Raw genomic sequence first — 25,794 nt, 5'->3', positions numbered from 1 at the left:
ATTCATACGTTGACGGTATCATAACGTGTCAAACAAGATCACCCACTGAAATTAACAGACGGTAACTAACGGCGTCAGAGAGAGAGAGAGAAAAAAAGAAGATGAAATTTTTAGGTGGCGAGCCAACTACCGACAAAGAAAGAAAGTAGAGAGGAGCCCCACACAGAGCCAATCACCCAAGTGAACTTAAGAGAAGAAAGACGAAAGGGTCAGGAGTGAAGAACACGTTTTCTGTGAATGCCAACGTGGCAAATAAGGACGAGAAGAGAGAGAAGCATTGAAAATTGGGAAACGCGCAAAGAAGAGACGTGGCAAGATAATATTGGGATACGGAAGGGATAAAGCGTTTTCCTCGTGATTGCATTGATCTTTCTTTGATGGGCGGCTTCGACTTTTCGTCGTTTGGTATGGTAGTATAGTGGTGGACCTGGTGGTCCATCCGTCATGACTCCATTGTCCATTCTGTTCTGTTAAGCCAAAACATTTTGAATTTCTTCTCTTTCAGTTTAATTCTTTTAAGGCCAAGCATTTATATTCAAATTGATGGTGCACATGTACATATATACTACGAAATGAAATGGTGTGAATTTAGGTTAAGAGGCTAAGCTTTTCTTTCGGGCACCGTCGACCACAAGAATCACGTGTTCACTGTTGTTGTGCTTTTTCCTTGCGAGTTGCGAGACAGAACAACTGATTCTCATCTGATCTAACCACTCTCACAAGTACATGTATTGTGAGTCATAATCAGAATGGTGGTGGGTTGACCCGAACAGAGAATGACCCAAAGGCCGAAGCCATTTGTTCGGGTTGGGAAGATCGTTCAGGGGATTGGGGGGTCGGGTCAGCGTGACTGCACGAGTTTAAGCATTGGGTTGGGCTTGGACTTGGGTCGACTAACAGTAAGTGACAAACCCCCCATAGTTGTGACCCTCTTATCTTAAGTCAAGAAACGCAACCAAACTATCCATCTATCTTTATTAACTAGAGTTGGTAGAACCAAGTTACCAAGCAAGTGGTTGCCTATCAAAATAAAATATAAAAAAATGAAAATGGTTATTATTAAATTTTTTATAATATTAGGAAAGATTAGGAAGAATGTCTGATAACGCGATTCCAACTAATGAAAAAATGGGTGCCAGGGTCCACCACCATGTAATTAATTAATTCGACAAGGGAAAAAAGGAAAAATATACTAATATTTCGCTCTCCACGTTTTATGCATTTTGACTCAATCAACTGTTAGAATAAGGCTAATTGTTTTTCTTCTTTTATTATCATTTTATATATTTATATCAATACATACGCACATTAATAATGCAACAAGACCATGTGAAAGTATATAATAATAATAATAATAATTAAATAGTTAATAAAATACATGAAATTGTTTGACAAGACGGTCGTTTGGTGGTTGTTGCCATTACATTGATTAATTAGGTTCCCTACTCCCTGCTCCCTACCCCCGCCATGATTCATCCAAACAGAAACCCTAACAATGCCTGGTTCACCCTGAACCGCAGAAGTGTGACCACTCCAATTCAAGCACATTTTTAACCACTGTTTTCAAAATCGGACCGGAAAAATCGAGAATCAGTCACCTAACCGGTTCCTTTTCCTCCAAAACTGTTTTTTCCCCCAAAACCGTTTATTTTGGTTAGCAAACCGCTGAACCAACCAATTAATTGTTCGAACGGTTTTGATCATTTTCTAATTTTTTATTTTTTGTCATAATGGGCTGGTTGTTCAGGTCAAACGGTCGGACTGTTCAAATCGGTAACCGGACTCCTGACCGTTTCGTTTTTAAAAACCATGTTTTTAACAATAAATCTAGAAAACCACAAAATAGGAGCAAACAACCATTGGTGCACAAATGAAAAAAGAAAAAAAAAAATATATATATATATATATATATTTATATTTATATTTATGTATGTATGTATGTTGGAAATTTTACAAAAAAAAGAAAAAACTATAAAATCGCAATAAAATTATGAAAAACTCTTAGGTATTAACTCTCTCTGTCTCCATCCAATGGTTAATGCTTGTAACAATTATATGACCCCACCTTAAGTTAGCTGATGTAACATCCTGGTAGGGATACAACAATCTGCACTATACACATTATCTTAGCAAAAGTGAATTGTTGCTTTCCTATTTAAATTTAAGTATCTTTACATTCATTTTGACTCAGGTGGTGTGGATGCACCATGAGATCTTGCGTTTTCAAACACGCCACCCCAAAACTAGTGGTTCGGTTGCACCATGGTGGATTAAATCATACTATATTGTGGATTGGTCTATGCCACAAGGCAAAATATCATCTACAGTTATTTCTCGTGGACAATCCATTTTTATTGTAAATATTTATCTTCAATATGTTTTCATGCTTCACACTACTCTCAATATATTATTGTTGCATTTAGGGCTCGCCATTGTGAAGCTCGCGTCTTCTACCTCTCTATCTCACATCGGGCACTGTTGCTACTCCGAACACCATTACATGATTGAACTGTCAGATGTAAGTGATTCATCTCCGTTTTCCACTATCATTTTGTTTTTATTTTCTTGTGCAATATTTCCCTCTTACCATTTGGTTTCATTGGTCATTACAAGGCTTGCTGCTACTAATCCGTTGCTAGGTAGAAGCTGGCCATTGTTCACCATTTCTCACCATTAAGGATGCAAACAGATCAAATCGAATTCGAATAAGGGTATATCCGAATCTGATCAGACATTGTTCATTGCAAATTCGATTTGATCAGATCTGATAGGCAATGATTTGAATTCAAATCCGATTGGGTTTTCTTTAAAAAATAATAAATTATTAAAAGAAAAATCAAATATACCAATTTAAAAAAACAAAAGATGCAAGTATTTTTTTAATTATTTTCATTATATATACATGTTTTTTTATAAAAAATAAATAATATAAAAAGTTACAAAAATACAATATAAATAATATATTTATAAATAAATAAATAACATACATACGATCCTATTATCCGACTCGAAGATCCAAACAGGGGTGATCCGAATTCGACTAGATATAATCAGAACTCGGATCGGATCATGATCCAATCCATTTGCACCCCTACCCTCGTTATCTGCCATTGCAACAACTATCGTCATCACTAGTAAGAACTTATGCACCTAGCTAGATTTTGAGATAAGCATTCCCAATTTCCCATTACTATCATATCGTGTGTTAATCCATATTGTAACTAAGATGCATGGAATCATAACATAAGGTGTGGACCAAAATGCAGCAAATCTTGTAGAACACATACGGAGGTGTGGTGTGGTTCAATTCACACATCTTTGTCTACGATTAGGCCTGTAAATGGATCGAATTCGAATCGAATCAGGCTAGATTCGAATTTGAAACCGATTATGAACATTATTATTCAAATTTGATTCTATATTCAACGGATATCAAATCTTTGAGTTTGAATCGATTTCGATTATCAAATCGAATGTCCAATTCGATTCGAATTCGACCTATTGACTTTTCGAATGTGAATTCGAATCCGATTTGATTCGAATCAGATTCGATTCAAATAGACACTGTATACATTTTGCAAAGAAAGTGTGAATCTACATCATAACCAAAAACCCAAAAACCAGTAAATCATTATCTAAATCACTATTAGAAATTTGTGATTTGAAAATTACCTTGGGAAAAGAGGCAGGGGACAACGGCAGGCGTGGGTTCTCGGCGGCAGTCATGGGTTACAACACAAGAAGGTGATGCTGGCGATTCACACTGAGATTGAGAAAAGAAGGTGATGCTGACGATTCACACTAAGACTAAGAAAAGAAGAAGATGGGTTCCCGACGACAATTGTGGGTTGTAGCACAAGAAGGTGATGCTGGCGATGATTCATTGTCTCATTGTCAATGAGATTGAGAAAAGAAGGTGAATAGTGATGGGTTCTCGGCGGTGATTGACTGTCTCACTATCACTGAGATTGAGATTGAGAAAAGAGAGATAGAGGTGATGAGATGAGTGACGACGGTGATGAAGGGCGATGACTAGTGACGGACCGATGGTGGTTGCTCGAGTGGCGTCCGATGACGACGAAGGGAGTGACAGATGAGTGACGATGGTCATTAGTTATTTTTTATTTTATTTTTTTTAATCTTTATATTATATAATAATATAATATATATTATATAATAATATAATATATATTATATAATAATATAATATATATTATATAATAATATAATATATATTATATAATAATATAATATATATTATATAATATATTAATATATAATCTTTATATTATATATATATAATCGGTTCGGATATTTATTAGATCGGATCAATGCATATCCGAATTTGATCCGATAATTTATTAGTACAAAAATGATATTCGAATTCGACCGAATATTCGATTCGAACTATTTGAATTCGATTCGATTATGCCGAATCTCGAATTCAAATTCGGATTTTCGAATACTGTTTACAGACCTATTTACAATGCAAAACAACTATCTTATTGAAGATGGTGTATTTTCATCTACAAACACATCACCCAATTTCTCATCTATACTATAGAATACCCCCTCAATCACTAATAATTACACAAATTAGATGGGATTTGGTAGAGCCAACCGCCCATACATTAGTTCGTCTGAATCCAAACTGGTGTTAAAAACCCAAACTTAATCAAATTTCTGTTTAACCCCATATATTTCATGAATTTACTTGCCAATTAAGACATATACAAGAGTAAGGATATAGTGTGAATACAAGTGTCTCTTTGTAGTTGTAGTTGGTTCCGTAACCCGGTTAACACGGCAGCATTCCCATCCAGATCCAGACCAGCAGGTCCCAATTCCCAAAAGAACCGAAACCAAAGTAAACCTTGACCCCACAGTATCTGTTTGATACGGAGAATCGCTTGTCGTGGATGCATATACATCATAGTCCATAGAGCGTTTCTGTGATTGGGTCCCAATCCTCTGATTCTTTCCGGGCACAAGGTATGTAAAGAAATGAAGAAATTGGGATTTGGGGGGATAGAATAGAACACGTTTTGTAATTGAATTGCAAATGGCCGACTGAAGAAGATGATGCGGACAGCGGATTGATTGGGGTTGGGTCGACTCAAGTGGGACCGACCCCAAAACAGCCTCACATGGCAAACTATAAATTATGTCATCTTCTTTTACTCTTCAAAAATCAAAACTGTTCGGTTCGCTTTCTTTTGTCTTTTCATTCAACTGTCAACGTTTAGAAGGCTCAAAGTATCCATACTATACATATCACATCGTGTATATATGCATGTATAGATTTTCAAGGTTTATTTATTAGGTAATAAAACATCTTAACATGTATAAATGTTAATATTCAGATTAATATAAAAAAAAAATCTATAATATTAGAAAGACACGATATCGTAAAAAGCCTTGACCAATCAAAAGTTCAAAACCAAATTTGATGAAAACCCACCTCATTAGCTTTTGGCATCTTTATAACCTTTCCATCACCAATTCACCATTATCTTCGTCTGACAAATCAGAATTTTTGATTATCCAATTAATTATATTCTTCCTTCAATCAGCTGAAATACAGTGGTTATCCGAGAAAATACATTATAGATCAAAGAAGCAGTTTGACCGAGACCGCAAAATTGACTTGGTTAGTTAAGAGTATAAATGCGAATATGTACAGTGTAAATACATACAAAATATAAGGTTTTGCACTCTACATATTTGTATTTGAACTCTTTCCAAACTCAGCCTCAAGGAAAAATTCCCCAATGTATTTTGCGATTAGTGTCATTTTGATTTTTCGACTTTAAAATACGACAATTCAGTGCCTTAACTTTTAAAATGTAAAAATATAATACCTAATATTAATTAACTGTTAAATGACATTTGAAAAGACATAAATGTCCTTTGAGTATCATCTAATTTTCTTTATCAACCATCCAAACATTGACAAAAAAAAATAATAATAACAGTTCTAAATCATTTTCTCTTTTTTTCACGTCTCAATGGACATTCTGGTGACTCCAATTTTCTTGAATTGAAGAGGCAAGGATTTAGCACTGTTCATTTTTTGTCAACGTGTAGATGGTTGATAAAGAAAGTTAGATAACACTCAAAGGGCATGTGTTTTTTCAAATGCCACTTAATGGCTGGTTAACGTTATGTATTAAATAGGTACATTTTGAAAGTTTGTGTATTGAATTGTTGAATTTTAAAATTTGAGGGCCAAAGTGGCACTAAGCCCAAAGTACAAGATACTAATAGATACTAATAGGGAATTTTTCCTTTATTCAAAATTTCAAACAAGGACGAGTAAGTATTTGGAGGCTTGGAGCAATGTGTAACTATAATATACCCTTTTGATAAGAACTATAACTACACTTTTAGGCTGTTTTTGATCCTATATAAGGTTTGTATAGGCTTCCTTACCTTTCCCTACACTTCCTTTTTAAATCAATCATGACCTTACTGATGAAAAAGTCACTTTTTTTTTAATAATTAATTGGATCAGATCATTCAGAAGTTTTCATCCTATCTTGTCGGATTTGGATATTCCCATTTCGAATCTTTGGATCAGATATATGATTCAATCATAAATCAAATCAAATTCAGATCACCTCCTTATCCGATCCGAGAGAATCAAATCCGATATATATATATATATATATATATATATATTATTTATATTACCTTTTTGCAATTTTGTTATATTAGTTATTTATTTATAAAAAACATGTATAGATATGATGAAAATGGTTGGAAAGATACTTAAACTTTTGTTTTTCTTTATTTAAATTGTTATGTTTTATTTTTCATTTAATAATTTATTAATTATTTTAAAACTTTCAATTGGAGTGGATGAGATCCGAGACTTCCTCATCCCTCATGCACTGTACCTCTTACAACTTGCCAGTTGCCACAATTATTGTACACATACTAGTCTCTGAGAGTCAAAAAATAAAAAAATAAATAACAACTTGCGAACTTTAAGTTGCCGTGCCATTTGAACAGGTGAAGTAGCTTAACTGAATGTCAACGTTGAACAAAGAGCAGAAAGGAATTCACTGTTTTGGGCTAAGCTGTAACGTTAGTGTCTTTTTTTTCTTTTTTTCTTTCTTGAAACTCTGTAGCTCTTGGAAAATAAGTGTGTTTATCTTCCACGTGTAAATTTTCTACTGATGATTTAATGAAAGTGTTATTGATAAAAAAAAATGTCAACGTTGAACAACTACAATAACCTGGGCTCATGGATTCGAGTTCGGCTTCGGTCAGTGCAATGCCCGTGCTCACACCATTCGAACAGCATCATGCAACCGTGCATTGACCAAAGCCGAACTCCATGGATTCAATAACATCATCAATGTTAACAATGAATATAAATGCATAAAAGACCAAAGAAGCAAAAAAATCTCCCTGAAAGGTTACTGAACTGAATTACGCATTCATAAAATAATTTAACAATGCAAATTTTTGGCGTGTGAGAATGTATTTTATATAAACAAATGAATTCAAGGTATATGTACATATCCGGAAGAAGTAAATCAATTTTTCTCTTTCGGCTGCAAAGAAGCAGCAAAGTTAAAATTCTGACGAAAAGATGAAACTCGCTACTACCAAGTGCCCCTCACCCAATCAGAAGCCAAGACGTCTGATCTAATGGAAACAAATGATGAAGCACCACAAGACAAAGATAGAAAAATCAGTTACCACATTCTTGCTCTCAAAAATCATAATCTATGTCTGTTATGTTCTGGGAAACTGAGCGTTTAACAAGCCGTTCTTGCTCATCATAGCGATCAAAATTCTCACATGGAGCGGGGAAGATAGTCCCGATGACACGACCTTGAACAAACGCACACTGGAAAATATGCTTCTTCTTGTATGTTATCCCCACTGACATGTCACGGAAGGTGACATTTCTCACAGGGATCTCTTCGCTGCCATGGATTCGCACTGGGACACGGACACCCTGGCCATGGATTGCAGTGAAGCTTATGTCTCCAAGGACTGGAAGGGCCTTGGGGTCATACCCTCCATCAGGGTGCTCGTTGTAGTCAGTCTTGATGACAATCCCCACCCGAACATTGTCAAAGGTCACATTCCGATAGGTTATATGACGAACATATCCTCCTCTTCCAGGACTTGTCTTGATCCGAACACCCCTTCTTGAATTCCAGACATAGAGGTTCTCCACTGTAACATTTGAGACTCCACCTGACATTTCACTGCCTATTGATACTCCAGCACTGCCAATAGTTCAATAAAGGTATATTTTAGTTACTCACATGTCTGAACGGTTTAGAGTGTTTATTATTTCCTACAATGTAACAGAATTATAAACCCCCCCCTCCCCCCCCCCCTTCACCCATGGCTAAACCTCGAAACATGCTTGAAGTTGAATATATTCAACTAATAAGCACTAATGGGGCTAAAGTACCACAATGGCATGCAATAATCGATATAAATTGCACTACAATATATAAATTATACTCTATCTTGGAAGATGTTTTTTGTTGAGAGGAATTGAGTTTCTATGCAGTTTGAAGCTTTAAGAGTTATGAAGTTTGTGAATGGAGAACCTAACTTTGTTGTTACTGTGGTCCAAGTTCTGCGCATAGGGGAGGTTTTATTAATTGAATATAATCCTATGTATTTCCGTGATCTTGTACATTGTGAAGCTACCTATGGAAGTAATCATTCCTAGCCTGACATGTCCGGGCCTGCACCAGGCCCAGAAATTAACAGTGGGCCTGGGTCTATATTTTAGGTCCAGAGTGTGAACCGGGCAGGGCCTAGGCCTAGGTCTAAGTTTAGCCCCTTACCCAAGGGACTAATAAACGGAAAGTCCAAATTGGCCTTCAATTCCCTAATTTAAAACAAACTCTCCAAAAATTAAAAAAAAAAAAAAAAACACTGATTCCACTCCACACACTAAGAAAGGGAGGAAAAAGACCAAATAGGCCTTCCATTCCTTGACAATTGCTGGATGAACAACTTAGTAACAATATGTTTGGTTGCTATAATCTATCACAACATTACGAGGGAGATTTTTTCACAGGGACTCTCTAGAAAGTTACAAAGCTTATTCCACCAAACTAAAGTGGCTGAGCCCTTAGCAAGCAAAAGTCCACCAGGTTCCATATAAATGGAAATTGTTTCCATTAAGACCAACGCAAACTTGCTCATATGTGTTTCGGTATATGCACACATGGTTACATCTATAAATATTAAAATCAGATGCTGAAAACAAAAACATTATATCTGCAAATTATTGCTTGTAACAGAAGACATAAATGGACATGGATGCATGCATATCTTATACAGATGCAATTACAGTATAATGACATATTTTTCCCTGCCTCATCATATACATACTATGACATGAGTGGACCCATGCAAGTTTTGAAAACACCAAATAAGATAGGGACCCCCCTCTCCAAAATGTAAGGTTTACACAGTATACCTCCCAAAATAACAGTCCTCTCTCTGCCCCTGATGTTTTAATACAGGAGCCATTACCCTCAGGGCATGAATTTATGCATTTCCATGCTGACTAGAAAATGTAAGGTGGAAAGCTGCTCACCTCACCATGGAGCGAACAACAAGGTTCCTGATGAGAATGTTGGCAGATGGCTGACCATAATTAATTCCATATTGATCCCAACCACTTTTAATTGCAATTCCGTCATCTCCTACACTTATATAACAGTTCTCTATCACCACATTTTCACATGAATCTGCATAGACAAAAAAGTGATCTGAATTAGAAACAATGAGTTTAAAACTAAAACCACATTTTCTTCCTTGGGTTAGCTTTGTTTTCAGGTTCAGGCTTAGATTAAGCATATGGCCCAGATCGAAGAGCCAATTATCAAGAAGCTTTGGAGTCAAAAGTAAAACTGAGGGGAGGAAGGTTCAGACCATATTGTTGGTCCTTTGGGAGGGAGGTAATAAAAGAAAGTTCAAAAATAAGGTCAGTCTTATGCTCATTATCTATGTCAGAGTCCTTTTCAGACCAAAAAGAAATTTGGTCAATGAGATTTAACAGAACATTCTTTAGATCTTATACTCATCTCTTTCCCTACCACTTACAAACATGGTGTAAGATACTGGACCGATTCAGATCAATTATTCACTTAAGCAAAGCTATTTGTATCAGTTTAAGTGCTAATCTTCAGGAATGTTCAAGGGCAAATTGGGCAAAGATAAAATATAGGAAACTTCTAGAATTCTAAGAACCCAAAATCATTATAAATAGGGCCCATACCCATATGGGGACCCATAAATAACAAACCCATTATGGGGGAGGAGAAACCTGGATTTTCACTCTCCCCTCCCTCTTGATCTCGCACTGCCTCTCTCTTGTCCCCTGTAACCATTGCCATTCCCCGGACCTTCAGAGTCAAACCACCACCACCGCCTCACTGAAGCCAGTTGGCTTACACATGGTTTGGGACAGAGTCCTTAAGGGAGTGCTGGTTGAAATTTGATGGTATTTCTTAAGGCAGGGCATAATCACTGTCATAGTTGGCCATTGGATAAAAAATGAGCCAAGAGTGTGCTTTTCACTACAGATGATGAAATCAGAAATTGGCAATCAGCCACTTCTTCCTCTACTAGAAAACCAGTAGTCTCCAGGGATTAGTATCCTCCTTTGGACACCCATAAACAAACCTTTTGGGGTGGTTGTGTTGGTAATCTGGGAAATTCAGGAATAGTGTGAGTCATCAGAGATCATCAGGAAGAGGTTGTTCTCTGGTATTCTTGCCTCCATTGGAGTGGGCAACTCAATCCAGGCAGAGCTACTTTCTTCTCTCCAAAGCCTGAAGATCTGGCCCCATTGATTATAGTTCCTTAGGTAAGCAGAGGTCATCAAAGATTAGCAGTTCTGTTCCCAATAGGGCAAGGAACGTGCTTAGGGCTTTCTGGAATCACATAGAAGTTGCTAACTCCACTAAACAGATGCTATGCCCCTTCTAGTTGGACTTGGGAGTATATATCTGGAGGTCTTCTCCTTTATTGATGGAGATTCTGCAAAAGGTATCAGCTAGTACAAGGATTGTAGAACACTTGGTGACTGTCTCATGCACTAAATGAGATACAATATCCTCGTTGATCCAAGGGGGCTGAATGCTATGGCAACTAACTTAGCTAGAGCATGCATTTCAAGTAATTATGTGTATAGTAAATTCTCACCTTGGGGAGGCTTCTCTACCGTAGCTTGTACAACTTTGAGATGGGCTTTCCCCTTTTGTTTGATGCTCTTCTTATACATCATATTCTTTTCCACTAATAATTAATGCAATCCCTTTTCATTTTCATGATTCAACAAGGAAGAGGAAAAGGATACAATGCCTAAGACATCACTTCAGCATCATCATATATATTTATTTGTTGAAAAGGAGAAACTGATAGACAGTAAGGAAAAACATGAACAAAGCATACTCACCAGGATCTATCCCATCTGTGTTTGGGGCTTCAAAAATAGGAGCCAAGATGGTAACATTTTTGATAATTACGTTCTTGCAATCATAGGGATGGAATGTCCAGAAAGGAGAGTTGCGCAAAGTTATATTGGATATCTGGATGTCACGTGAAAACATGATCTGCACAAGTGGGCCCCTAGTGTGGTTGAGAAGCTTTTGACGATACTTCACCCACCATGCTTGACCTTGTCCATCAATGGTACCATTATGCCCTATTGTCAAAAGAACTACCCCTTTTAGATCATTGAATTCATGATGAGCACCAAACTTACCTAGCCATCTAATGCAACAAAGCTCTAAACAGAAATCTAATAGAAGAGAAACAAAAATACTCATCTACAGTCAATTGAAGAATTTTGAACTTAAATGCATAAAACCAGAGAAAATGGCATAATAAAATATGAGTGCACATGAACAGTGTTTGTGATCTTTTACAGCCCTAAAACCTTACAAAACTCTTTATAAACTCCCTAAACTACCCTTGACAAATTGACAGTAATAAATAACAAAACAGACCTCTTTGTCGTTCAAATCTAATTAACTAACTATTAGACTAAAGTTGATGAAACTTTAGCAGAAATTACTGGATTCGTGGCCTACTCAACTGGTGGGGTCCAAATGGTCAAACTTTGATTTGAATGTGACCACTACTGACAGTCCTCAGTATCTGACATTCAAAAGGTGGCTTGATGAAGGCCAACCACTTGTCTGATCAGCCCTATGTTTGTATGGCTTATATATTCTTTTAACTTCAATATATCCAAAATCCAGCTCAATCCAAAAGTTGGATTGAGAAAAATTGGTTCAGCAACTACTGCCCAGTGCCCAAAAGTTACCAAGGATTTACCTTGAGCATGAGGGAATTTAATAATCTAACAGACTTCCTTGAGTTAAAGGAACCACCTCTTTTACAAGCCGATTTTACTTGGTCAAACTTCCAAGCCATCCCAATTTGCTCAAAACTGGACAGTTTCTTATTTTCAGTAGATTGGGAAGAATTGTGGGGAAATATAGTTGCAAGAGCTTTGCCTAGAGTAACCTTAGACCATTGCCCTATTTGCATAGGACAGGAGAGTTCGTTTCGTGGCTCTTCACCTTTCTATTTTGAAAATATGTGGGTGGAGTACCCTTCCTTCAAAGAGAGAATCAACTCTTGGTGGGGTGATGAAAGACCATACAACAGGAGAAAGGGTGTAAGGTTTACAAGAAAATTGAAAAAAAAAATTAAAAGAAAAGATCAAAGATTGGAATAAAGATCAGTTTGGAAGACATAGAAGATGCCCAAAAGAGAGTATTTTCAAAGATTGAGGTTTTCGATAAAAAAAGAAGTTTAGAGAAAAATTACTAAGAAGGAAAGAGAAGAATGGTGGAAGTTGAAGATAGGGTTAGAAGAGATTTTAAGAAGAAATTTCTTTTTTTTTTTTTTTTTGATAGATGGAAAGAAGAAATTTCTTGGAGACAAAAATCTAGATGTAAATGGCTATTGGAGGGGGATGAAAATACAAGGTTTTCACTCCCTAGAAAATGGGAGGAGGAAGAACTAAGATTTTCATGGATCACTTTAAGGGTATCTTTTCAAGATTGGAAGAAAGAGTATAGAACTCCCAGATCTAGAATGGAATAGGGTGACAACTATCCAATCTATGACCATGGAGAGAAATTCAGTCTGGAGGAAATAAGAGAGGCTGTTCTCTCTATGGAAAGATCAAAAAACCTTAGGTCCCAATGGATTTTCTGTGGCCTTTTATCAGGACTGTTGGGTAACTTTGAAATATGATTTCTCTTTGATGAATTCATTTTTCCACCAAAAGGGGAGATTTCTCCAGAAGCAAATGCCACTTTTATTCCATTGGTGCCTAAAAAGGAAGCCAAAACCCCAAAGGATCTTTGGGAAGTCTTTATAAAATCATAGAAAGAGTTTTGTCTGGCAGATTGAAAAAGGTTCTATCCACAATAATTTCAGAATTCCCAAGGTTTCTTTGTTGAGGGTAAGGGTGTCAATGGACCGGTTTTGCATTGGACCCCGTCCAGTCCAAAATCAATTTAGATGGACCAATAAGACATATTGGATTGGACCAATCCGGTCCAAAATATTTATTAGATTAGATTGGACCTGGTCCGTCCGTAACAAATTTATATTGGATTGGGTTAGATTAAAGCCAATATCTAGTCCATTGATATAAGATAAGAATATATGTGTCAATGGACCGGGCTTGGGTTGAAACCAATCTAAATCAAAAGAAATTTGAACAGTTTGGACGGTCCAGACATTGAATTGGACCGGTCCAAATTGGTCCAAAACATTCATTGGATTGGACTGGACCTGGTCCATTTATAATGGACTCACATTGGACTAGATCGGATTGGACCAAATCCAGTCCAATTGACACCCCTAGTTGAGGGTAGGCAAATTGTAGACCAGATTTTAATGGCAAATGAGTGTGTAGTAGAGAAAAAGAAAGGTGGGGAAAAGGGGTTCATTTGCAAACTAGACCTAGAGAAGGCATATGATTTAGTGGATTGGTAATTCCTTCTTGAAATCATGGAGAAAGTTGGATTGGGCAAAAGGTGGAGATTGTGGATAAAAGGTTGTTTAAGCTCAGTGCATTATTTGATCCTAATAATGGAGCTACTAGATATTTTTTCCTAGCAAAAAGAGAAAAAGAGTTTTGAGACAATGAGATCCTTTATTCCTTTTCCTATTCACTTTGATTGAAGAGGTTCTAAGTAGAATGATCATCAAGGTTGACCCAGATAACTTGATTAGAATGATCATCCACTTTGATTGAAGAGGTTCCAGTAACACACTTGTAGTTTGCTGACAATATAATTCCTTTTGAGATGGATACAAACAAAACTCCCTAAGAAATCGTAAGGAACTTATTTGCACCTTTGAGAGTGTTTCAAATTTAAAGGTTAATTTGGGGAAAAGTTGTGTTCTAGGGATAAATGTGCAAGAGGAAGAAATTCATAGGATAGCAGGGCTCTGGGCTCTTAGTTTGTGAGGTTAGAAGTTGGCCTCTAGAACAGCTAGGCCTTCCCTTGGGTGGGATCCCAAGAATAAACGGATTTTGGAAACTGGCAATAGAGAGATTTGCTAAAAAGTTGGCCCTTTGGAAAAAAAAAAAAAAAAAAAACTAAACTACATCTCAGTGGGTGGGAGAATAACCTTAATCAAAACTACTATGGATAATCTTCCTATCTACTTTTTGTCCACCTTTCGTATTCTGGTTAGAAATTTAGAATAGCCAGACATAGAAAAGTTTAGAAGGGATTTCTTGTGGGAATTAGGGGATGAGAAGAAAAATCACTTGGTGAAATGGGAACAAGTTAGTAAGCCTAAAGAAAAGGGTGGGCTTTGAAATAGGCAATATGATCCATAGAAATACAAAACTTCTAGGCAAATGGTAATGGAGATTTCCTATAGAAAGAGAAAGGGTGTGGCACAGGGTAATTGAAAGAATACATGAGTGATTAGATAATTGCTAGGATGCAAAGGTGGCTCCTCATTCAACTTCAACTTCTCCTCTTGGAAAGCAATACAAGAGGTTTACCCAATATTTCTTAACCATATTCATTTTGATGTGGGGTGTGGGAACAGAGTTCTGTTCTGGGAAGATTTATGGATAGGTGAAAACCCACTCAAGATTCAACTTACTTTGCTTATGCTCTCTCTAACTACAAATCTAATCCCATCACAAAATTTGGGATTTATTTTGTTTCTGGAATAAACCAGGACTTTAGGGTTTAGGAGGGGTCTTAGTCTTAGGGAAATGGAATGTGAATCCCTTATTTATCTATTTACCAGGTTAGAATCAATTTTCTTGGACCAAAACACAGAGGACACTATGGTCTGGTCAATATCCTCTAATGGTTTCTTTACTTGTGCCTCCTTCAATAACTTCACACAACCTAGTCCCATGGAGGTGAACTTCTCAGTAAAAGATCTTTGGAGCAAGCCAATTCCTCCTAAGATTTAGGCTCTGTGTTGGGAAGTCTTCCTTGGAAAGATAAACACCTATAACATGCTGCAAAAAAGAAGGCCAAAGCCAAACAAATGCCTTTCCCCTCTTTTTTTTTGATAGATAATGATAATGAAAATTTTATTAATTAAAGAATTAAGTATACATCATACAATTCCCCACTAAGAGGCGTGAGGTGCAGCCTCCAAACTACATCATAAAGCTTACAATTGAGCCCAAAAGAGCTGATTCCTATGTACTCCTTGTTTAGCTAGGTCTGCCAGCCCATTTGCCGATCTTCTTTCCCATTGAACTGTGACTGAAATATTTGAAGTCAGCCACTTAAATCTTCTCAAAGCCCCCCTGTACGGCCAGGCTGCCGTCTCTAGTTCTTTTAGCCATCCAACAACCAATTTGGAATCACCTTCAATCATTAAATGCTCCACTGCCAACTCTCTTGCATATTCTGCTCCTTGTAACACATTTCAAGTTCTGCATTTACTGAGTCTCCCCACTCTATAGGACCAGAAAATAGAACTACAATCTGACCCTCATCATTTCTAAAGACTCCCCCTATTCCAGATGGCCCCGGGTTGCCCAAACTACTGCCATCAAAATTTAGTTTAATGACACCTGCATCAGGAGACTTCCAATCCACCACCGTCTTGCTTCTGACTGCGGAACTTTTAGCTAGTTGTTCCCAATTTCTCTTTATGTCATCAAAAGTGTAGGAGGAGAACAGATCCAAGGATTTTACCCAACTTATGGCCCTACATAAGCTACTTTCTAACACACATGTTTGATCCCTCTCCTTGTCATTAAAGATTCTACCATTTCATTCCACCCACACAGTCCACACCAAAGCAGCTCTAACACACCTCCACAAAACTCTTCCTCTTCTCTTTGGCCACCTAAAAGTTGTAGGATCAAAAAGATTGCAAGTCTTCTTTGTAAAGCAAGCGGTGAGACCATTCTCCATCTTCTAATATTCTGTTCTTTTGTGCTCTGTGTTTGGGAGCATTTTTGTTCTCTTTTTAGATGCAAGTGGATCCCTTCTTAGGACGTGGTGAGTCTTTTCAATCCAAACTTCTTAAGGCAGCCAAAGAAAAGATGAAGGACAATGAGGGAACTATTAAGAGTTAGTGTGGTAGTGGTTTGGAGCATATGGGAAGAGGGGAACTGGAGGCTGGAGGATATTCAATGAGAAGAGCAGGATCTGAGGAGGAAACCATAGATTCCATAAAGATAAAAGTTGCACACTGGGTAAAGACAATGGAAGTCTTTCAAACTTTCTTGGAAGTTGGAAGTGAGAACTTGGACAGAAATGACACACTCTACTAAAGAAGAGAGTAATCATGGAACGGAAACCTCCAACAATCAACTTATTTTATAAGTGAAAGAAGGGGATTTTATTAGAAGGACATCAGAAAAGAGTTATACAAAGATTTCCCAAGGGGAGGCACAAGAAGTTGCCCACCCAAGCATCACACCGTTACAACTGAGCCCAAAACAGATGATTCCTTTGTACCCCTTGCTTAGCTAAAGAATCAGCTATACCATTGGTGAACCTCCTTTCCGATTGAATTCTTACTGTCATATTTGATGTCATCCTTTTGAATCTTTTCATTGCATTCCTATATGCCCACACAACAGAATCCGGATCTCTAAGCCAACCAATTATCAGCTTAAAGTCCCCTTCAATTGACCTCCTACAATCAACTTAATAAAACTGGATTTTGATGGGAGCTCTTGAGGTATTCAAGGGATGGCTGGTATAGGGGGTTGTATTTTGGGATTCATCTAGTAAGGTGTTGGCTTTATGTTCAGGCCCCATAGGATGAGGTAACTCACTGAAAGCTGAGTTGATGGCACTATTGCATGGGCAAAGGTTTTGCATAGTATGGGTTCCGGCAATTGGAGTGGAGGGAAACTCCCAGGCGGTTGCCTGGACAAGATGCAATAATCAAATTCCTTGGATCTACAAGCGCGCCTTTAGGGTAATTGAAAGCCTATTAAGGGAGAGAAGTATTGCTTTTAAGTGGGTGAGAAGAACTGCAAATGGGATGACAAATACTCTAGCAAAACAAGAGGTTAATAGGCAACAAATGTTTTGGGCAAAAGTGTAACTCTTTTTGTATTATGGGAAGGTTGAATCTTCCCAGATTGTTGTAATCTTTTAATTTTCATAATTAATAAAATCTTCTTTGCTGATAATAACAAGTTGGATTGCTGACTTTAACTGCAACAGCTACTTGCAACCTTCTCTTGAGTTTATTCTTTTGACTTTTTTGTCATCGCTTTCTTAAACCTATCTGCATTGCTATCCATGTGAAAATACATTACCAGCCAACAACCTAGACTGTCTTATAAAGAGCTAAAACACAACCTAGACCCAACATTGGCCAACCATTGCAGTTTGATGCATAAGACACTAACAGTTTCCGGTACCAAGATGATACTTTTATCAGAATTATTAGAAATTAATCTTTTTTCCTTTCCTGCATGCATGTTTTCCTCTCTCCAAAATTTTGTGCTTAAGAACCAGAAGCTTAGAAAACTAGGTCCACCCAATCAATGAAAAGAGTAATGTTGAATTTATACTTTGTCAGGATTTCACATGCATAGCTCTGACATATTCATGACACCATGAAAGAAAATACTTGTTTTAGAATTCTAGTTCTGTCATCTTCCAAGTCAAGGCTGGCTGACAATACAAAAAAGACTGTCATAAACCCCAAGTGAAATAGAAAAACTAGAAATGATAAAAGAAAATTGTCTAACCTGTTATGACAACATCTTTTAGATTTTGGCCATGGATAAGACTTCCATATCGGGGTCCAGGATGCTCTCTCCCATATCCATATGATGGCAATGGAGGCATCAGCGGCCACAGTTTCTCATCCTGTTAAAAAGTGTGTTCATAGAATAATACTAGAGCAAGCAATAACTTGTATACAGCTAAGATAGAAACAGTTATAATCCACCCAACTTCTTCTTTCTTTTTTCTGTTTTTTTTTTTGGAGAATGAATGTATTAAAATAAGGTATGGAGAGATATTTCAGATCCTATGTACCATAAACATCTATAGAGAGTTTTACCTTTCCTTGTTACTTTCTCTTTGGGATTTTTTTGTCTTTTTGTGCAGGACCAATTCACCCTTTCAAACTTAGCAAGCTCCCTTAAGTTTTTTTTTTCGATAAAAGGTAAAGGTAAATTCATTAGTTCTCAACAAATCCCTGTTCAATAAGAGGCTGTACAAATGCAAAAAAACTGCCCCTGCAGTGTTAGTAAGATATGCCATTGCAATTTACACAAAAAAGTCATATTAAAAAAGGGCAATTTCCTTAAACTACCCCTACTGTTTGCGAAATTGACTAACTGTACCCTTACTGTTTGACTATTGTTTAACGCTACCCCTACTGTTTCTGACAATTGACTAGCTCTACCCCTACCATTAGCATCCGTTAATGCTCCGTCACGATCTATGCACATGTGACTCCACTTGACCTATAAAATTTTTTCAAAACCCAATATTACCCTCGTCCCCCTCATCATCGTTCAGAAAACCTGCTCCAGCAGCACCTGCTGAACATTGATCCTCACTTCTTTGGCCATGCTTGATCCTCAAGAAAACAACCAGTAGCACCCGCTGCAAATAAGTCCCGGACAGTCCTCTGAACAGGAAACGATACAGTACTTGTTGTTGAAGTTCTCAGATCTCCCCCTCTTCCTCCGGTCTCTCTCCGCTCTCTCTCTCTCCCCCCCCCCCCCAACCTCTGCTCTCCCATGTTTCACAAAGAGTCCCTTCTCTCTTAGCCTTCTTTCTCTATAATAAACCGGGATAAATGAAAATCAGTGGAGAACCGATGATCTATCAAATGGAGCACCGGCTTTAGCTCCCAGATAAACACAAAGAACAAGACAGTGTTTTTTTTTTGGAAGAGGTAAGGTAATTTTATTCAAATCAAAAGCACATACAAGCTGGATTCAGACCCAGAAGGGCAGCCTGAAAACCACAGCAGTTACATTCTCCACCAGGAGTTAGAGAAAGGGAAAGAAGACAATTTCAGACTTTTGAAATCCTCAGATACAGACACCCAAGATATCAGCTTGCCCACAGCTTTCTGAATGATATCTTCAGGACTTTTAGCTTTATTACAGAAAATTCTACTACCCCTCTCAGCCCAAATGGACCATAAGACAGCAGCAGGAATACTCCTCCACACCAGGCTCCCTTTCTTGCTTAGGCCTTTCGCATTCCAACAACAGAGAAGCTCCTTAACCGATCTATGCATTACCCAACTGAAATCCAAGGCTTTGAGAAAGTGTCCCCAAATCTGAGAGGAAAATGGACAATGAATACACAAGTGATCTGTTGATTCAGCATAGTACCCACAAAGACTACAGGAAAGATCCATAACATGGATGCCCTGCCTCACCAGATTAACTCTGGAAAGACATTTGTCAAGGGCCATCGTCCAAATCAGAAAGTTGGCTTTTGATGGACTTATAGAATTCCAGATCTGTGAAGCAGGAAAATCAGTGAGACCCAAATAGCAGATTTTAGAGGCAAGGGATTTGACAGTAAATTCACCATCTGAATTCCATTTCCAACACCATTTGTCTTCCGACTGCAGATCAATCTTCTGCTTCTGAAGAAGAGCCATCAGATCCACAACCTCTTCTAATTCCCAATCAAATAAATCCCTCCTAAAGATGGGAGTCCAAGTAAGAGATCCACCAGTCGAACAGCAGTACTCAGCCACAGGAGTTTCTTGGTTAGAAGCACACTGAAAAAGTATAGGAAAAGACTCAGTGTCCCATCCAAACACCAAGGATCCTTCCAAAATTTTGTTCTATCCCCTTTACCAATCTTGACTGAAATCCCTTCCATGAAAACAGAGAAATTTTTCATGATAGCTTTCCAAGGGGAACTACCCCAACTTAGGGGAACACCACTGTCTTCACCATCTTCTGGCGGCGAAACACACAGTTCGCCAGAAAAAGGGATCAGGCATCATCATCGGAACTGCTCATCAGTTGGGTTTTATTTTGAAATTTGAGGAATAGTAGAGGGCAAATTCGATATTTTGTTTCCTTCCTTTAGCACTTAACGGCGATGTCAATTTTTAGAAACAGTAAGGGTACTTTAAGACAATATGTAAACAGTAAGGGTACAGTTAGTCAATTTTGCAATCGGTAGGGGTAGTTTAAGGAAATTGCCCTAAAAATGTATTATGACTCCATCATTTGAAAGACTTATGAATGGCTAGCCAAGAGTGTAGTTTGCCCAGAATCCGTTGGAAAACTTTGTCTACTGAAGCTGCCTTATCCTTGAAAATTCTGGAATTCCTTTCCTGCCATAGGATACAGAAGACAGCTGATGCAACCATATTCCAAGAAATTCTTCTCCTCTTGCTCAAACCATCCAACCTCCATCCTTTTAAAAAATCCACTACAGCTTATGGATGATAACCCTTCAATTCAAACAGCTCCAAGCACTGCCCCCAAATGGCCTGAGCAAAACTGCAGTGCAAATGATAATTCACAGATTTGGCTTCCTCCCCACTAGGGGTGCAAGTTGCCAAGTTGGGCCAGGTTAGGTCAGGTTGAGGTCAACCCTAACCCAATCTGAGTTGTTAAATCCAAACCCTAAAACTTTGGGTTGAGTTCAGGTTAGGCTCAGGTTGACCCAACTTCTCTACTTCCTTTTGCCAAATGTACTTATTTCCTAGACTCTAAGGCTGTGTTTGGTTTGAAGGAAAAAGTAGGGAAAGGAAGGGACACCTTTACAAACCTTGTATAAGTTTCCCTGCTTTTTCCTTCAATCCAAACATAGCCTAAGGGTACATGTTAATTCAGTATTAGCATAATAGCATTATTATGTATAAAAGAACATTGTTATGATGTTTTAGAGGAAAAAAAGAATAACTTTAAACTTAATATTTTGACATACGATATACATGCAAACATGTATGGATAGATAAATGCATTTTTACAATAAATACTTGCGGTGAAAATACATAACTATATGGATGCATAACTATATAGATATATACATTTATGGATGCATAGAAGCATATCCATACATGCATGAATAGTGAATACACATATACATAAGTACTTAATGTACAAATACATATTTGTATAATATTTATATATGCAAATGGTTAAGTCAGGTTCGGGTTGGTCAAAGTCTCAACCTTAACCCAACCCAAAGTTAAAATCAGGTTCATATGTTTCTACCCTAACCCTAACCCGTTTTCAGAGCTGGGTTCAGGCTAACCCGGCCCAAGTTGAGGCCTTACTCCCTACACAGCATGCATTAAATGGACACAGACATATCCTTCCTTGATAGATTATCTTTAGTAAGTATTCCGTTCAGGTAGGCGGTCCACACCAAAAAAATAATAATAACAATAAAATGCAACCTTTGATGGGATGTTACTACCCCTGACTATGTTATTTAATAGGGACCTCTGTCCATCTTTTGTTTCCAAATGATCAGTAAAGGATTTTAGCAAAAACTTTCCTGACCTCTCCCATACCCAAACGCTACTCTCTGCCGTGGAAGGATTCACCTGAGTGCTATGAAGTTTTTGTAGCAGTTCCACCATAGATCTAACTTCCCAGTCATTTAAATTCATTCTAAACTGTGGCACCCACACCAAATTTCCCATTCAGCCGCTGAAAGCACTCAGCCACACTTACCTCCTTATTAACTGCCATCTCTCATAATTCTCCATTATAATTTGTTGAACCAAGTCCTAAACCAAACTTCCATCTAGAACCCAATTTTTAGAACTTTCAGGTTTTCTCTTATGAAAAAGTGTGTCCATTATTTGGTGCCCAAGCGGATCAAAACCCATTCAAATTGATTTGCTCCATAGTTTTCACAATTCTAAGATTGCAGACAAAATTTTATAGAAAAATTTCCATCCTAGATCTAAGTAGCACACCTCAGATGGTTCTTACCTCCTACATCTACAATTTTAGTTCTTGAGTAATTTGCAGGGGCTGTTGCATGGTGAATGGTAAACTCTCGGGTTGACAAATATGAGAATGCAGGGTTGGATCTAAGAGTAGCTACTTTGTGTAAAAGAAATGCCATGGTTGGGACCGTATCCAGTTCACCCCTCTCAGAACTCCGAATGGCTGTGACCAACATTGGGCTCCCAATAGGACCTACCTGTCTTTCTACATCAACCAAATCTCTCAAATTCTCCAATACATTTATCTCTCGTTTCCTGTTTATATACCGACAATACTCCGAATGTACCAAGCAATCAAGCATATCAGTCAATTTAATAGCCTTAAACAATTATTTCTTCATCCATGCCATTCTAGAAAATTTGGACCCAAACATCTTAGGTCTATAGAAAGTGAAATAACAGGTAGCCAGTAGCCACATTACTTTCTTACCTTTTTTTTTCCTCTCTTCCTTTTTCCTTCTCAAAGCAAAAAATTCAACAGTCACACACAGGTAAGGCTAACGTCAATTATCGTTGTGTCAAGACATCCCTCATCCCATCCTGTGGAAATCACTCGTAACCTAAATACCTCTGAGATTGAACAATTACCTATGGATTCATGTCTACCAATTCTATGAAACAGTATATCTCTTCAAAGACTCTAAGAGAACCAACTTAAGTAACCCTCACTAAACTAAATCGCAAAGAAGGGGCTCCAATCCTCAGACCAACCAAATCAAAGACACTTACAGCAGCTTGTAAGAAAATAAAGGAGGAAAAAGAAAAGAAAAGTCCACCTGAATCCCAAGGATAACAGCATCTTCAGCGAGAAACAGAGTCATATGACTAGTGAGATTGAAGGGCCCCGTAAGCCATCGGCCCGGCTGCACATTAAGCTGGCCACCGCCTCTGCTTCCGAGCTTCGAAATAGCAGTGACGGCCCTCTCGAACGCCTCAGTATTCACGGTCACGCCATCTCCGACGCCACCAAAATCCGTCAAATTGAAAGCCACGGGGCGCAGCCTCGGGATCGGCCGAGCAGGGTGGGCCCGACCGAAAATCCTGAGCCCATCGACGATGCTCCGCTGCCAGACAAAGATCGAAGCGAAGGCAACGATCCAGAGGACTGTGAAGAGCGTCTTGTGCGAAGATATTAGCGCCGAAATCCACCGTTTGAAGTCGAGCCTTCGATTGTCGAAGTGGAAGTGGAACCGGCCCAAAAAGGTCTCCACCATGATCAGAGCAAGCGCTTCTATGGGGTTCTCGGAAACTGAAATTGGAGGGAGGGGAGAGTCAAGAGGGTGACAGTGTTAGTGATTCTTAGTGCAACGGACAGGTCTCAATGAGGGGAATCAAAGGTATGGCAGTGGGAGAGGAGAGAGCCGAGGATTAGGAATTGGGGATCGAATTAGGGTGGAAGGTGCGTCTGTATGGGGAGAGTTTGGAGATAGAGTACATGGAATGGAAGGGGAGATATAACGAGAGAAAACCAGAACGAATCGCTGGTATGGTTTGAACTGAAAACAGACTGTACTGTGTGTGTGGGAGAGGAATTATATTACGAAACTACTCTTATTATTGCTTAGGAATATAGAAGAATACCACTCCCTCTCGATTCCAGTGGAACTCGAATTCAGATAATTGGCCCTGCGACAATTTGGAAACCGCCCACTGATGAGCTTCTAAAATAATAGATCCAAATTCCAAATATAGATCCTTACTCAATACACCACCTAGACCTACTTACAGTTACAGATTCAGCACTCATCCTTACACAGCAGACATCACAGCTAGATGATAGCTTGTTGTAGTGAAGTGAAACCCATGAATGGGTGACTCCGGGTCTGGTCCAAAAAAAAAACGAAAAAAAGATACATATAATCAGACAAAAGAAAAAACAAAAAAAAGATACATATAATCAGACCAACTGTAATAAGAGGCAGGATTCAGTCAGAGCAAAGTCCATTCGAACAGCTACAGCCTTGCATCGGGAATATCTTCCAAATAAAGCATATTAAACCTTTCTATCTTTTTTACCATACATATATCTTGGGCCTTTTTGTTATGATCAGTTTTACTTGGGGCTTTGTTGCATTAGTGGAATGAAGTTAGATCCTGTTTGATAATTAAGGTAATTAATGTCTGATGAGCCAATGGTTTTAAAGTCAACCGAATGAGTGACCTCGGCCTTCAGCCATTAGGGATCAATCACCATTCTTTCCAATTTGATAATAAAATAATGCCATGCACATCACCATTTTGCTCCACTTTGCCGGTATATTATCACTACTCACTAAGAGCGTGTGTTAACCATTTGATTGGTTTTGTTTTTGAAAAGAATTTACCTTGTATTTGGGGTTGTGTTAAGTCAGTCTTCGGTTCTACATTACTCTGAATTTTCAAAATGTGTCTAATAGGTTATTATTATTATTATTAATTCATTATCACTCAAGACATAACGTGCGCATTAAATAATTTCAAAATGATAAGTTGTGATAAACTTGTGATAGGTTCTAATAGGTTCTACATTACTCTGAATACCCAAATGATGCAAGTTGTGATAAAGTAACTTGTGATAAACTTTACTCCTGCGCTAAAGCTATGACGAACCTCACTCAAGAAGTTATACGATGAAGCTGCGATGCACCTCACTCGAGAAGTTATGTGATGAAGTTGCGATAACTTCATTTGGGACCTGAATCTGGTGAGCCAATTGCTCAACCCAATCAGTATAGACGACTTGTGGGTCGTCTCCTCTATCTCACCATTACGACACCAGAACTCACTTATTCAATTCACATTCTAAGTTAGTTTATGAGTGATCCTAGACAACGACATTTGGATACTGCAATGCACGTCCTCTGATATCTGAAAGCTACACTTGAACAAGGTATACTTCTTCTGGTTGATTGTGATCTCCAATTGCGAGCTTATTGTGACTCGAAGGTTGCCCAATCGGTCAGAAATTCGTCACCGGCTATCTCACAACTCTAGGACAATCTCCTTTGTCATGGAAGAACAAGAAGCAAGCAACAGTGGCCCGCTCTTCTACTGAAGCAGGATACCATGCAATGGCAGCCACTACCAGTGAACTATTATGGCTGAAGCAAATCTTCTCGGATCTTGGTCTTTCTCATCCACAACCGATGCAGTTGTACTATGATAACAAGGCAACACTCCACATCGCTGCTAATCCAGTGTTCCATGAGCATACCAAATACATCGAAATAGATTTCCACTTCATATGATAACACCTTCAGTCCAAAGCTATAACTATTGCTCATCTACCTACATCAGCTCAGCCTGCAGATATTTTCACTAATGCAGTTGGTCGAGATAGACTTGCATCTTTGTTACCCAAGTTGGGCATTT

At 38.2% G+C, this 25,794-nt stretch overlaps 1 protein-coding gene across 2 annotated transcripts; it reads right to left on the bottom strand.

Moving 5' to 3' along the window:
• Positions 1-7,413: 7,413 nt before the first annotated feature.
• LOC104609286 (putative polygalacturonase) lies at positions 7,414-24,328 on the bottom strand. 2 transcript variants are annotated; one of them, XM_010275562.3, is made up of 6 exons: positions 24,170-24,328; positions 23,220-24,069; positions 18,233-18,353; positions 11,453-11,701; positions 9,587-9,740; positions 7,414-8,249 (listed from the first exon to the last, which is right to left on the bottom strand). In XM_010275562.3, exons 2-6 carry the CDS (start codon positions 23,655-23,657, stop codon positions 7,724-7,726), a joined length of 1,488 nt encoding a protein of 495 aa, XP_010273864.1. In that variant the 5' UTR covers positions 23,658-24,069; positions 24,170-24,328; the 3' UTR covers positions 7,414-7,723. The 2 variants fall into 2 exon arrangements, with proteins under 2 accessions (XP_010273864.1, XP_088745886.1); XM_088889760.1 differs by lacking the exons at positions 7,414-8,249; positions 9,587-9,740; positions 11,453-11,701; positions 18,233-18,353 and adding an exon at positions 19,377-20,241 and having other exon boundaries at positions 23,220-24,315.
• Positions 24,329-25,794: the final 1,466 nt, after the last annotated feature.

This window comes from Nelumbo nucifera, chromosome 6 (genome assembly GCF_055504915.1).
Source record: "Nelumbo nucifera cultivar China Antique chromosome 6, China Antique-T2T, whole genome shotgun sequence".
Taxonomy (NCBI): Eukaryota; Viridiplantae; Streptophyta; class Magnoliopsida; order Proteales; family Nelumbonaceae; genus Nelumbo; species Nelumbo nucifera.
The sequence above is the reverse complement of the archived record's forward strand: the minus strand, read 5'-3'. Positions and strand labels throughout refer to the sequence as shown.